The following is a 14,683-nucleotide window of genomic DNA, read 5'->3' as shown; positions in this document are numbered from 1 at the left end:
GCAGGTGGGCGGGGCCAGCACTAAAGATAGCACCCTGACAGTCTTGAGATGCCTTTGTAGATTTTTTACCTTTGCAGGTAAAAAAAAAAGACAACCTACAAACTCAAAGACTCATTATTTTTTTACATTAGTTTAGCTATTGAAAAATAGCAGATATACAAGGTGCCACGCTGCAAGCTATTTTTGAGCGGTGGTAAACCGCTCCTATACGTGGCTGTGCGTGTGTCTGTAGCCTTTTCCCTCAGCGTTTTGCCATAGTAAAATGTGTGTACGTAGCATCATGTTTGTCTAGTGATGTCATATGTCGTATGTCTGTAGCCTTTTTCCTCAGTGTTTTGCCATAGCAAAACGTGTGTGTAGCATAGCCTGTACATCCTAGACTCAAATCCTAGTCTGATGACGTTATGCAAGCACGGCCACCGCTCACTTCACATTGGGTGTGATTTTTTTTTTCTTTTTGCGCAAATCTTTGAATATATATATTTTTAAAGACAACATTAATTTTGTGAAACAAATATTTGCTTCTGGAGGGTCCCTGATAGATAATATTTCGAGATGGGGGTCGGGGACCAATTACATATTATTCTAGGGGTCCTTGACATGAAAAAGTTTGAGAACCACTGACGTAGAAACATGTGTTTAAAAAAAACTTAGAAGGATTTAGAAGACATTTATAGAATCGGGTCAAATCGGGTCAGACTATTCAACAATAAGAGATCTACAAGCTCGCAGCGTGCTGTGAGCTTGTAGATCTGCTATTTTGTAATAGTTCAAGCATAAAATAATGGTTAACATAATAATGCGTAATAATGCATTCCAGGTCTTAATGGGTGTAATGATTCATTGTATAATTACATTTTAAACTTATTTTTGTCATTTGAATCGTGTATTTGCTGTTTAATATTCTCAAATAGAAACTTTAAATGTAAATTCAAATTACATTTTGCAGGATTGCAAAAGTACAAGACTTTTTCCACAAGATATGGGTCAAACCATGGGTAATCGGTGGACTCAAAGGACAACTTTGTTTTCATTTACTGCTTTCTATTGTTTTAGCGATTTTAGTATTTTGATTTCAGTGGGTGGGGGCATGCGTACAAGTGGCTAAATATGTATTTTTAGACACAATAAGCCAGCAATATCTTTGTTACCATTTACACTAGCCCCCATAAGTCACATCTACCCATGAAAGATTGCGGTGCATCTTGGGAATGGTCTTATTGTGTCTAAAAAGACATATTTAGCCACTTGCATGATGCAAATCAAAATCGTTTAAAATCACTAAACGATAGAAAGCAGTAAATGAAAACATTTTAACACTCATCTTTTCTTTTCTCTAATTACAATCTAAAATATGAACCCTTGTTGTAAAAAAGAAAACAAGTTGTCCTTTAAGGATCTCACGGGAACCAAAACAAATCAGGCATCGGTTGGAATGTGCTCCTTTGTGTCTGTGCGGAGTGGGGAACGTCAATCATGATTAACAGTTAAACCGAAACATAATAGATATGATAATGTCATCAGAAGTCACGTGGACAGACATACATGAGATGAGATTAGTTTCTATGTTAGAGGAGCCGTCGATCAAAATACAAGACGTTCAGAGAAAGATAAGATTTAGACGATGGGTTTCTCTCTTTGTCTTTCTTTAGACCTGCTAGCGACTGGATCTTCCAGTATGTCTGCATGTTTGGTGTGTAAGATAGAGAGTGTGTGTGTGTGTGTGTGTGTGTGTGTGTGTGTGTGTGTGTGTGTGTGTGTGTGTGTGTGTGAGAGAGAGAGAGAGGTCTGCTGCAATATCACAGCTAAAAAAACCTTTTACTGAGGTTTTTATCGTGCAATGTAAATCTTGTATTCATCTATTTTGTTTAAATTGATTTTCTTTGGTAGTAGGTGCATATCAAAGTGTGTGTCCATGAAATAAAAATGAAATAAAGTAGCAGATCTACAAGCTCACAGCACGTTGCAGCGCAAGCTTGTAGATCGGCTTGTTAATCTTATATACCAGTTGTTTTCAAAGTGGGGTCCGGGGACCCCCAGGGGTCCTTGAGGGAGTTCTAAATCATAGTTAGGAACCAAATGGACCGTTAGGGTCCATTTGGTGGGTCCTTGAATCTGGGGGTCCTTGAATCACTGCTAGAGCAGTAGAAACCTTCTCTTATGAGGGTCCCTGGCATATCTTTTCAAATAGGGGTCCGCGGGCTAATAACTGTCAATTTGGGGGTCCTGAAGAAGACTGACACAGTCAAACCGTTAAAAGTTTTGCATCGTGGCTGAAGAGTCGTGCGGCCTCTCCTTTTCTCAACTAGTATTCACCTGCGTGGTCAGCACCTCACCACCTTAGGTGTGCACTTCTCCCTTTCTGTTTTGCTACAATTTGGGGGTCCTTGACATGAAAACGTTTGAGAACCACTGGTTATATAAAATAGTAGTGGGTGTTTCATCTCTCTCTCAGCTAAGGGGTACTTGGCACTGAACAACGTTGTAGACCCCTGGTGACTCATCACGTATGTCTCATGATGACTCAGAAAGCGTGGACACTTCAGTGTCTTTGCACCGTCTCTACCAGGGATGGGACGATATGACATTTTCATATGACGATTATTGTGACAAAAGAAATCGCGATTTACGATATTATCGCGATAATCAAAATCCATTATCCTGGGGGTGGAACATTTGCCAAAAAATAGCAGATCTACAAGCACACAACGCGTCGCAACGCGATGCGTTGTGTGCTTGTAGATCGGCTATTTTTTGGCAAAGACATTGATAGAAAATGAAAAAAAGACTGTAACAAGTACGTATATTATAAGTACCTTTTACCAATTATAGAGGGTTTTAAGTGGTACCGGATATGCAGCTCGGCAAATACAAGGTGAATTGATCCCAGTGCATGACGGAGGACGATATCACGATAATAAATTAAATCTCCACGATACGATTATCGTGAGTGTTTTTTATCACGATAAACGATAATATCACGTATCGTCCCGTCCCTAGTCTCTATCACGCTGTAATGTGTCAAATATAAATGCCATATAAACATGCACGGTGTGTGTGGCTTCTTCTCCTTGCTGTGGGTAAACACCAGACATGTGAATCCGTCGTGCAGAAAGACACGCTTCCAATGCGGGTGTATTTATAGCTGACAAAATACTCAACTCCTACCGGAGTCAAATTATAGATACTAGTCAGAAAAAACAGAGACCAACCGGATGCTCAAGGGAGATACAATCGTATTAAAAGTATTTCAGTGGTTATTTCATAATGTTTTTTTTTTGTCTAAGTCTAGGTTCCGAGGGCCCCTTCCAAGAAATCTAGCTAGTGGATCCATAAACAACACTTGTCCTTGAAATGTAGTGAAAGTCCTGAAGTAAAGTACAGATGCAGATTTATGTTTTATTTTTACTTATTAGGCCTATACTCAGGTGAGTGCAGTGCAGATTCCATATGGGTGTAACGCCCGGGATTCGAACTCGGGTCTCCCTCGTGAAAGTCTAACATCTTGACCACTAGACCAAAGGGACCCTTAGGACCGGGGGAGAAACTAGACTTTTGAGGCCATCAGGCTAAGGCAGTGAGTCATTCTGCCACACACACACACACACACACACACACACACACACACACACACACACACGCGCGCGCACGCACGCACGCACACACACAAAAGGCTCTAACAACAAACGTTTGTGCGTCCCGCACAAGCTGGCCGGCAGGGAGACTTCACACACACACACCGCCATGGACTCGCGTTACGCGGTCTTTGTTGTCCCATCACTGGTTTACAGGAGGGAAAAGTGGGTTGAATTCTTTGTGGTAGGAAAGAGGAGACGTGGAGAGAAGACAAGGGTCCATCCATGGCCTATTGGCCTGATATCGCTGTTGTCGGGCAGAAATCTCTGATCTCCACATTCAAACTTTTTGTGCGTTAATCCTTTTTCCCAGATCATACTACACACTACAGTGTCTCACAAAAGCATCAAAAGTAGCAGATCCACTAGCTCGAAATGTGGGGCGAAGCTTGTAGATCTGCTACTTTTGTTACTTTTCAATTTGAATCCTGAAAACAGGGTTCCCACAAATTTTTACCAATTCATTTCCAAAACTTTTCCAAAACTTTTACAGAATATTTAACCCAATTTCCAGGACTATATACAGTAATAATTCAGCTCAATAACAGGTCGCTTACTCCTATGCGCAATGCCCAAAGAGGTAGTGTAGTGTTTTCGTGCCGTGACCCCCGAAATAATCATGTTTACCTGGGGACCCTGGCACCCTGACAAGCACTAAGAGTTGAGGAATTTTGTATACGGTTATATTGTGAAAATAGCAAATCTACATGCTCACAACGCCTCGCGTTGCGAGGCGTTGTGAGCATGTAGATCGGCTATTTTCACAATTTCTGTCTCTAATATTTGACAATTTGGCCTATGTTTCATTTGTCATTTCAGAGGTATTAACAAAATCAATAACCAAAGACAATGCATAGCTATTTTTTCCAGGACCTTCCAGGACCCTTGATCAATTCCAAAACTTTTCCAGTACTGGAAAAATATTTTTCTAATTTCAAAATATTTCCAGGAATTTCATGACCGTGGGAACCCTGTGAAAAGTAACAGTTTTGGACATACTGTAGGGCAGCGCTCCCAGCGGTAGCGTCTTGAAGGTATCTGGGTGATGATGAGACAGGAGGCTGGGGTCCCTGATAACATTATCAGACAATACAATAAAACAATGCTGTCTATAGAGACTCATCCTCCACCCTGTCTGTCTGTCTAAACCAGGGGCATAGTTCCGCAGATTTAAAACGAATCCAATACGGAACTAAAACTTCCTATGTTTGGCCGCTAGTTGCGCTGTTTTCCCCCCGCGAGGTACCAAAAAGAATTTGTCTACATTGGACCCCATTCATTTTCCCCTTCGATTTTCTAACCTTAATAAACATCGTCATAAATACTTTATGGTTCCTGTCGCTAGTGAAAAACTCACTTTCAATCACCATGATATGCGTTTTGTGCAAATATGGTCCCATTTATGTGTGCTGTATTTCGGGAGGCTCAACACCACATTCTCCCATGTATCCCTGCGGTTCCGCGTGACCGTTGGCAGCCAAGAGCCAATAGCATTCCTTATGATTCCTGGGGTACCATTCAAACAATGATGGCGACACCCATACAAGGGACAAAAAAAAATCATTTTCGCAGCATAGAAACCAATGGCTTCGCTTTGTCCATATTTTTTTTACAGTCTATGGTCTAAACCAGTGGTTCTCAACCTTCTCAGGCCTGACCCCCAAAATAATCATGTTTTAACTGGGGACCCCCCACCCTGACGAGCACTAAGAGTTGAGGCATTACATTTTGTATAAGACGGTTCTATTGTGAAAATAGCAGATCTACATGCTTGTGATGCGTTGTGAGCATGTAGATCTGCCTTTTCCCAATGTCTGCCTCTAATATTTGACAATTGGGCCAATGTTTAATTTGTTATTTCAGAGGTATTAAAAAGTCCTTAAATTGTCACTTTGGAAATGTGCAGATACCCTTTATACACTTAAACTTTATGTAGGTTTGCTAATCATCTGGGGACCCCCCAAAATAATTTGGGGACCCCCATCCACGGGTTGAGAACCACTGGTCTAATCAACATGTCATCTAAATAACATTCTGTAGTACATTTGAAACTATTAGGATACCAGGTAAACAATGAACCAAGCGTCTGTCTAAACAACATGCTAGATAAATAATTAGTGGTTGAGAAAAACAAATGAAACAAAAGAAACATGAGAACAAGTGATCAACATAATGTATGCATACATAGTATCTTGGTCAATCACTAGAGCACGTCTCACAAAACGTCTGCACTTGTGAACTCTGTGCACTCTTTGCAGTCTGTAACCACTGTGTCATGTATCAAATAGAAACACTGCAGTGGGAAGTGCTTTGTTGTTCTCTGTGTGTGGTGGTGAGTCCTCCTGTGCTGTACTGTGTGTGTAAATAAGGGCACATCAAATGTGGTGGAAACAGAGCTACACTTTCTAAACCACCTGCCCACTGTAGCAGGACATCATGAGATACATACTTCCCACAGATTACACACACCCAAAGTGAGTTTGAAAACATGACCAATGACAAAAACAGTCTCATATACCTACTGGGAGACATACAACAATGCATGACACACAGCTGGAAGATGTGGGGACTGTTGTGATAAAAGAAGATTAGCCAATGGAATACAACCGCCCTAAAGGACTACCAGTAAGACTCCCTAAATCGGGAGATAAGCGACCATCAGGTTGCATAAACAAACTTTAGAAGGCAATCTTAGCCAATCAGGAGGGAATATGGGAATTTGGGACAGATTCATGTTGATGACATGACATGATGTTAGGGCAAACTATGTAGGAGCAGTGTACAAAAATGTGTTTTGCAAGAATCGTCTCATGATGGCACTAGAAGAGGGACATGTGACAAATGTGGGGTGGAGGTTGTGGTTTGGTAGCCAAGTAGTGTGTGTGTGTGTGTGTGTGTGTGTGTGTGTGTGTGTGTGTGTGTGTGTGTGTGTGTGTGTGTGTGTGTGTGCAAAGTTTGGCATGGATAGGGGCAACGGTGGCGGAGATATGAGTAGGGCAAAAGTGTGACGTGACGTGTGACATGTGACGGACAGACAGACTGGTGGAGGTTTTGATAGTAACGGCGACCTGACGGTCGCAACAAACCATTGAGTAGCGTGAGCAGCGAGACTAAACTAATTGAGTCGCATTATGTGGGGAACAAAAACAATGTGACACATCACCGTAAAACCATTGTTGAACACCAGGCTTTCCTGGGGCGGTGGAAAGCCTGGTGAAAGCCTGGTGACGCCAGGTTGGTGTCGTGCAGCGTAAAGCGTGTGCAGAAGCGAGGCTTCCATATGGGCCTGCTGCCCCGCCCAGCATGAACAAAAGCATTCTAACAACAAACAGTTGTGCTCCCGCACGAGCTGGCTGGTGGACAGACACACACACACACACACACACACACACACACACACACACACACACACACACACACACACACACACACACACACACACACACACACACACACACACACACACACACACACACACACACACACACACACACACACACACACACACACACACACACCGACTAGTGTTACATTGCCTTTGTCTCCGGTGTCCGTAGGGTAGGTTGCTCCTCCTGTGTGTGTGTGTGTGTGTGTGTGTGTGTGTGTGGGTGTGTGTGTGTGTGGGTGTGTGTGTTTGTGCGTTTGTGTGTGGATAGTACAGGTGTTAAGAAAGAACAAGAGAGATCCTTTGTAATGTCACGGGCACATTGAATTTATGAGGCTGCAGATTTGTGTGTGTGTGTCTCTGTGTGTGTGTGTGTGTGTGTGTGTGTGTGTGTGTGTGTGTGTGTGTGTGTGTGTGTGTGTGTGCGTGTGTGTGTGTGTGTGTGTGTGTGTGTCTCTGTGTGTGTGTGTGTGTGTGTGTGTGTGTGTGTGTGTGCGTGTGTGTGTGTGTGTGTGTGTGTAGATAGTACACAGTTGTAAAGAAAAGCGAGAGAGCTCCTTTTGTGTTCTCAACAGTGTGCGTTCAATTTATGAGGTTGTAGGGTTTGTGTGTGTGTGTGTGTGTGTGTGTGTGTGTGTGTGTGTGTGTGTGTGTGTGTGTGCGTGCGTGCGCGTGTGCGCGCCTGTGTGTGCGCCTGTATGTGCGTGCGTGTGTTTCTCACCTCGCTCTCCTTGTTCTCGTACTTGTTGGCGTTCTTGCCCTGGCTCTTCCTCCTCAGTTTCTTCAGGTCAGACTGGGAGCGTTCCAGAGAGTCCTGCTTCAGCTTGTGTTCCATCTGGTACCTCTTAAACGTGGCCTGAACCAAGAGAAGAGGAGGGAAAATTACCTTACGTTAACGAAGAGAAGGGTACAAAAAAGAAAGCGTCTTACATTGACACATCTGGTACAGTCGGTCACTAATCTCTCAAGAACAGATGAAGTGCTGCTCAACTTCAGAGAGGTGGCGCCGTTTTTTCCCTTTTCTTTGACGACGGGTTTCCCAGAGTTATTGGTAACAAACCGATTCAAATGTCACGGCAAAAACTGTCCTCCCACTGGTGGGGTTGGAGAAAGGGCCTTTCTGTGTGGAGTTTGCATGTTCTCCCCGTGTCCCCTAGGGTAGGTACCCTCACAAAAAATCCCACAGTAATCCTGGTCTCTATAATGCCTCCCCCTGGCCAGCAGGGGCGCCTGATGGAGGGGAAAGGAACCGGTTGGAATAACGTGTTCCTTCCACGTGCTATGTCCAGCCGGGGAAACTCCCCCTGTCAGGTGAAAAGAAGCGGCTTGGACTCCTCATGCATAGAAGGAAGCATGAGGTCAGTCTGTTGCTCTCCCCAGCACAGGGAGAGCAGCGCCCAGGATTACATTAGACAATTAGCCAGTAGCTATGCCCCTCCCAAAAAGCTTTTGTCCAATGCTAGCTTAGAATAACTTCCTGCTTGCCAAGGTTTGCCTTGGCAACAGCCTTGGCAAGCTGCCGGTTGCTAAGCTAGCATTGGACAAAAGCTTGGACTTCAATCTAGTTTCCAGGCTACATCAAGCTCACAACGCGTATAGTGAGCTTGACGATCTGTCATTATCTGTGAAAGCCACTTAAACCCCACATTAGGGATGCTGGGGTTTAAGTGGTTAAGCTAGTCAGAATTCAGAAACTTTATTGTCCACCACAGTCTGATAAAAAAGTGTCAAAACAGAAAAAAATTTGTAACATACAGTATGAAAGCAAGTGCATATCTTTGGTCGCGTTTCAGATAACAGATAAGTGTCATTGTGTCTCCTAGAAACAGTGAATAGTAACCTAATGTCCCTCCTACACACTCAGTGCTTCCCCCGTCTCTCTGGCTGCACGTTGTGACTGTTGTCATGACGACAGGAGAAACACGGGAGAAGACACTGTAGATGAAGGACTTACTGTAGCAGTAAACAGACGGCTCTTTTTTCTTTTACTGCCATGGGTTAATCCACAACCTGACCTTTTCCACAACCTGTGAAGCTGGGATGTTTTGTTGTTGTTGTTGTTGTTTATGTTTCCATGCTAACCATTGTGATGAAGAGAACAACTCGTAGTGATTTCAATGATCTACTTTTTGAGGACTATGTGGGTTTAGGGCTGTCACAATTATTACATAATCGTCTAATCATGATAATTTGACATAATCGTGATTATTTTTCATAATCGTCATGATCGTTTTCATGTCAAAAATAGTGGAAATAGCTGATCTACAAGCTCACAACGCGTGCATCGCGACGCGTTGTGAGCTTGTAGATCGGCTATTTCCACTATCAATGTTCTTTTTTAAGTATAAAGTTGTCAAATATGTCAGTCATTTCTTTGTATATTTAGGTTATGTGTCATATCTACCATGTGTAACTTCAAAGCCTAAAAGCCAAACAGAAATGTAATTGTCAACGACAAAAACACAATTAAATCGTTAATCGCAATTATTTGAGAGAAAATGAATCGTCATGTAAAATGTCATAATCGTGACAGCACTATGTGGGTTGAACTTTACTCTTGCCGATACTCCTTTATCTCATGTGCGCAACCCACTGATACTCTGCATCTTATCTCCTGAACCACACACTGACACTCTTCTTGCACTGATGTCATTAACAGTATATATGTTACAGGGTAAATGGGTAACTCAGGGAGACCTCGGTAAGAGCGCTCGTTTTGTAGTTCACCACACACTAATCACCACCAGATGGCGACGTCAGCCACTGGATAAGAGAGTTACGTCACGCTTTGAACTCGCCGCAGACCGGAAGTGTTTACTCTTTATTTACTAGCCTAGCCTAGCCTAGCCTAGCCTAGCCTAGCCTAGCCTAGCCTAGCCATTAGCTCCATTGTAGTCACTTGGACAGGGCGTTTAACGTGCGCTTGCCCAGGCCTTACGGCCTGGGCATAAATATAACGATTGCATTCACCACGGCTTCGTAACTCGCGCGGCGCTCCGCCGGCCGCGCGGCCCTGGCCCGCTCTTCGCGGCCACTCGCGCCTGCGGCGCTCGGGGGCGAAGAGCAGGACCAAGGTCCGCTGGCCTTCGCGCCGCTTGGGGCTTCGTGGACCCAGGGGGGCCTCGTAACTCGTTTGGGCTTCGTGGATACAGGGGGGCTTCGGTAGCCGCTCGCAGTGTCGTGGACAATAGAGCGGCGCACCGCCTGGAGTACGTTGTATTGGCGACCGCTTGCTCCGCCCCGTGCCGCACCACGAGTGCTCCGCGTCTCGAATGCCCTGGTTCTCTTTAAAACCGTGACATATATACCAGTAAGACTTCCTAGATTGGGAGATAAGCGACCGTCAGGTCGCATACACAAACTTTAGAAGGCAATGGTAGCCAATCAGGAGGGAATATGGGGAATGGGACAGATCCATGTTGATGACATGACTTTAGAGATACTGTGTACCGCTTTGAGTGATTTTAGGGCAAATGTGTAGGAGCAGTGTCCAAAAATGGATTTTGCAAGAATCGGCCTCATGGTGGATATGAGTAGAGGAAAAGTGTGACATGACGGACAGACCGACAAACAGACTGACAGACTGACTGACAACCAGCTGCTAGGCTCACCTAGCTTTTGGATGGTTATGCTATGTGTTCCTATTTTTTATTCATTCCCTTGCTGATCTAAATCGGCAATTTTCGCCCACTGTGTGTGCAACAGTTCTACAGCGGAGGGTGAGCGGTGAGGTTCTATATGGGGCTAGTCCCTCACAAGTATAGTAATACATGCACACACGCAAACACATACAACTTACCGTCATGTATTTTACATCCATGTCTGTTTTCCTCTCCAGCTCAGAGATGATCTCTGTGTGGAACCTCCTGAACTGAGAAGAACACACGACATGATCATTATCAACTTATTATTAAGATTACTATTATTATGAACTAACCATATGAAACAGGTGTTAAGTTATATTTCATTTAGTTAAATAGCTTTATATATTGATAGTAATCATTGCTATAGTGAGTTCGTTCAGTAACAGGAGTCTCCCTGTCGCTCTCCAACTCTTTAGTAAAATAACACCCAGTGGGAGTGAGCGGTGTCTTTAGGCTGCTCGACAGTGCCTGAAGGTAGGTCACTCAGTGGTACATATGGACATACAGACATACAGACAGACATACAGACAGACAGACAGACAGACAGACAGACAGACAGACAGACAGACAGACAGACAGACAGGCAGACAGACAGACAGACACACTCGGTCAAATGTTGGAGTGATAGGCACAGCAAAAATTATTAATATCATTTACAGCATCTTTTAGGAATGTCAGGATTTGTCTCTGGACAGTGAAAACTGTGTGTGTGTGTGTGTGTGTGTGTGTGTGTGTGTGTGTGTGTGTGTGTGTGTGTGTGTGTGTGTGTGTGTGTGTGTGTGTGTGTGAGCATATTCAAGTATTCAAGTGTGCTCTTATGAATGAGTCAGGGAAACCCACAGTCATGACTCACACTCTTCTCCCTGCTCTGTTTTCATCCGTCTTTCATTGGTGTGTGTGCAATCTGTGCATGTGCATTGTTGTGTGTGTGCATGTGCCCGTTCATTGGCGCGTGTGTGTGTGTGTGTGTGTGTATGTGCGTGTTGCCATGGAGCAACCGTTGCATCAGATAAAAAATATATATATATTAGAATGATATGCCCTTTGTTTATAATACTGACACAGGCACGCGCACTCTGACACAAGTCATTATAGGTGATGTTCAAGGTTTTCCAATAATGTTAGAAAACGTGTATTTTTTTTAATCAAAAGTTTCAAAAATAGCAGATCCCCAAGCTCTGCAATTCTCTGCAAAAAGCCCTTGGGTCCGTTAAAGTTCCATGGAAGTTAAATGAACAGGCGTAACAGGTGTTTTCATTTCCAGGGCAGGTTGAGACATGTTCCTGCTACAGTACAACATCAGGTGCATCTGCATCTACGTTCAGTCGTTCACCCAACCTGTTGTTGATTCATTACTTCTGTCTATACTCTATGTTCTCTCCCCGGGGTCTGGAAACCATAGATAGAAAAACCCAGACCCCTCATTGGCTGCTGCAGTTCATTGGAGCGACCTACGCTGCCTGCCTCTCAAAGTGACTACTGGCCAATCACAGCGCGTCTTTTTCCGGGACTTGAATTCAATTCAATTCAATTCAATTCAAAGGAGCTTTATTGTCATGAGAAAACAAAACGTTTACATTGCCAAAGCAAGTCTGATTGGCCAACCGAACGTCCCCTTCTGTGACACACGCGGAAGCTAGCCTGGCATAGCCAGCCTGTATACTAATGCAGCTAACTAACTGCAGTATCTAGTCTGGAGGTTCTCCCATTCAGAAGAAATTCATGGGAGGAGGTAACAAAAAACGATAGGGCGTGTACAAAAACGAGAGGTGGAGGGGAGCTGGGGAGGGGAGAGTCACTGTCACTATCAGCTAAACACAGCAGGTGACAAAGACAGAAACCTCAGGAATGCAGCCCCCTTTGTAGCAGTAAAGAGTGTTGTTGTCTGCTCTGTTGCTGCATGGAGAATGAGATGTGCTCACATGAGACATGCTGCGAGAGAGACAAAGTCCGCCTTATACTTTGTAATTAGCCAATCAGGAGGTACTCACGAATCTGGAGCCACACATGTGAAGAGCTAGTACACGACTCTAGACCATCCCCTCCTTGTTTTAACATGGGTGGATGTTCTAGCTGAGCTAGGCTACGCGGAAGCGTGCTTCAGAATTCCGGAAGCTTGCCTTCCTTCAAGATACAGAGCCGGAGGATACTAAACTACACCCTTAAACCGTGTTTATTTTGACAGGAACATTTAGCTTTAAGCAGAGGTTGACACTAATGTTTGCCCAACTGTCCGTGGCAAGTAAATAAAACGTTCAGGCAAGTGGAGAAAGTCAGACTTTCGGGGATTAAAAGCATCATGAGTCGTGGCTCAAAACGCATCGCTTGGCATCACGTTTCCAGCTTGTGGAACTGCTACTTTTCATGCTTTTGTGTGACGCTGTAGTATGATCAAGTGGGGGTGTTAATTACAAAATAAAACACCCAACATATGGAGATAAGAGGTTTCTGCCCGACAGCAACAGCATGGATTGTGTGCTACTGTGTGTACCGCGTGTATCAAAACAGCATCCCGGTATCGGCAGTGGAAGCTTGTGATTGGCTGAAGCGGAGGTAAGGAACGCTTATTTGACTATTTTTACTTTAATTATAATTAAAGACACTTCATAGTGAATTAGTGTTTATAATAAATAGCCTATGTCATGATTGCTAGATCAGATTGTGTTTATAATATAACGCCGGCGTGCCTCCGTCATCTCCACCGCAAACAAGCGCTCCCCCCTTGTTCCATTGTCGAAACCGGGATGCTGTTTTGATTCACGCGTGTGTACTATTGTGCTGCTACTGTGTGTGTGCTGCTACTGGGCTAATGGCACCGGTGTGAATGAGTTTAATCATCACAGGTGTTGAGTGACAGGTGGCTGGGTGGGGTGGGGCAGGGCAGGGGATTAGCATAGAGGTGACGCGCCACGTTAAAATGGAAACAAATGGACACACACACACACACACACACACACACACACACACACACACACACACACACACACACACACACACACACACACACACACACACACACACACAGAGAGAAGACACTCACATTTTCTTCCAGTTCAAGGTGAACCTTCCTGTGGACTTCTGAAATATTAATCAGCACAACACCTGGACGAGAGAGAGATAGAGAGAGAGAGAGAGAGAGAGAGAGAGAGAGAGAGAGAGAGAGAGAGAGAGAGAGTGTCAGTAAGTGATATATACAGTATATGTTAACTCTAAAGGAATAAAGGAACCATCCAATCACTCCTGCTCTTTCAGTGAGCATGGGGGCAGATAGTCACATTAGTAGAGTGCAGAGACCTAGAACTGCACTCTGTTGAGGTGCCAACTGGCTCCTTGTGCACAAGCAGAGCGTTCCATGAGGTGCGCTCACCTTGTGCGCCAGTGGTGATGTCACTGGCATCACCACTGGCGATGTCAGTGACATCACCACTGGCATCACCAGGAATGCTGGTCCCTCATTGGCTGGGGCTTAAACACACAAGTCTACCTACCTACGCAGCGAACTCAGATGTAAAGGCAGAAGGAATACTAGGATACCAGGTAAACAATGAACCTAGCACCTGTGTAACATAAAAACAAATCACACCCATTGTGAAGTGAGAATGCCCATGTTTGACCCAAATTGTGGAGGAACATGGTCAGATGATCTTTTTTGGTGGTTATGCCCATGGACATTGTTCACTCTAGAGCAGTTTCATACCTCAATGTGGTTTATCTGGTTAAGCTAGACTGCACTCCGTTGAGGTGCCAACTTGCGTCTTATGCACTCATGGCCCTGTATGGCCTACTTGTGCACCAGCACAGCAGAGCGCACCCTGTTATTTATATCAGGTTGCACTGACGTCACCAAGAATGCTGGTCCCTCACTGGCTGTTGATGGTGACTTCACCAAGAATGCTGGTCCCCGATTGGCTATGCAGACATTTACACAAAGAGACACACCACATACTAAATCACTGAACGCAGTGCTTGTGCACTCTGCTGGCGCAAGTAATAACGGTCACATATCATGACGTGACGTC

At 44.3% G+C, this 14,683-nt stretch overlaps 1 protein-coding gene across 1 annotated transcript in view; it reads right to left on the bottom strand.

Annotated features, from left to right (window-relative positions):
- Nucleotides 1–14,683, bottom strand: part of LOC308282638 (BAR/IMD domain-containing adapter protein 2-like 1) — a gene marked incomplete at both ends in the record, with an annotated part of 88,089 nt that overhangs the window by 31,223 nt on the left and 42,183 nt on the right. The window contains 3 exons of the mRNA XM_080723027.1: nt 7,742–7,876; nt 10,820–10,891; nt 13,705–13,766. Of these exons, the coding sequence (XP_080579153.1) occupies nt 7,742–7,876; nt 10,820–10,891; nt 13,705–13,766 (269 nt within the window). The remainder of the gene's footprint in view (nt 1–7,741; nt 7,877–10,819; nt 10,892–13,704; nt 13,767–14,683) is intronic.

Source organism: Nannobrachium achirus (genome assembly GCF_963921795.1).
Source record: "Nannobrachium achirus genome assembly, chromosome: 4".
NCBI lineage: Eukaryota > Metazoa > Chordata > Actinopteri > Myctophiformes > Myctophidae > Nannobrachium > Nannobrachium achirus.
Note: the sequence above shows the minus strand (reverse complement) of the source record. Positions and strands in the feature narration are given on the sequence as shown.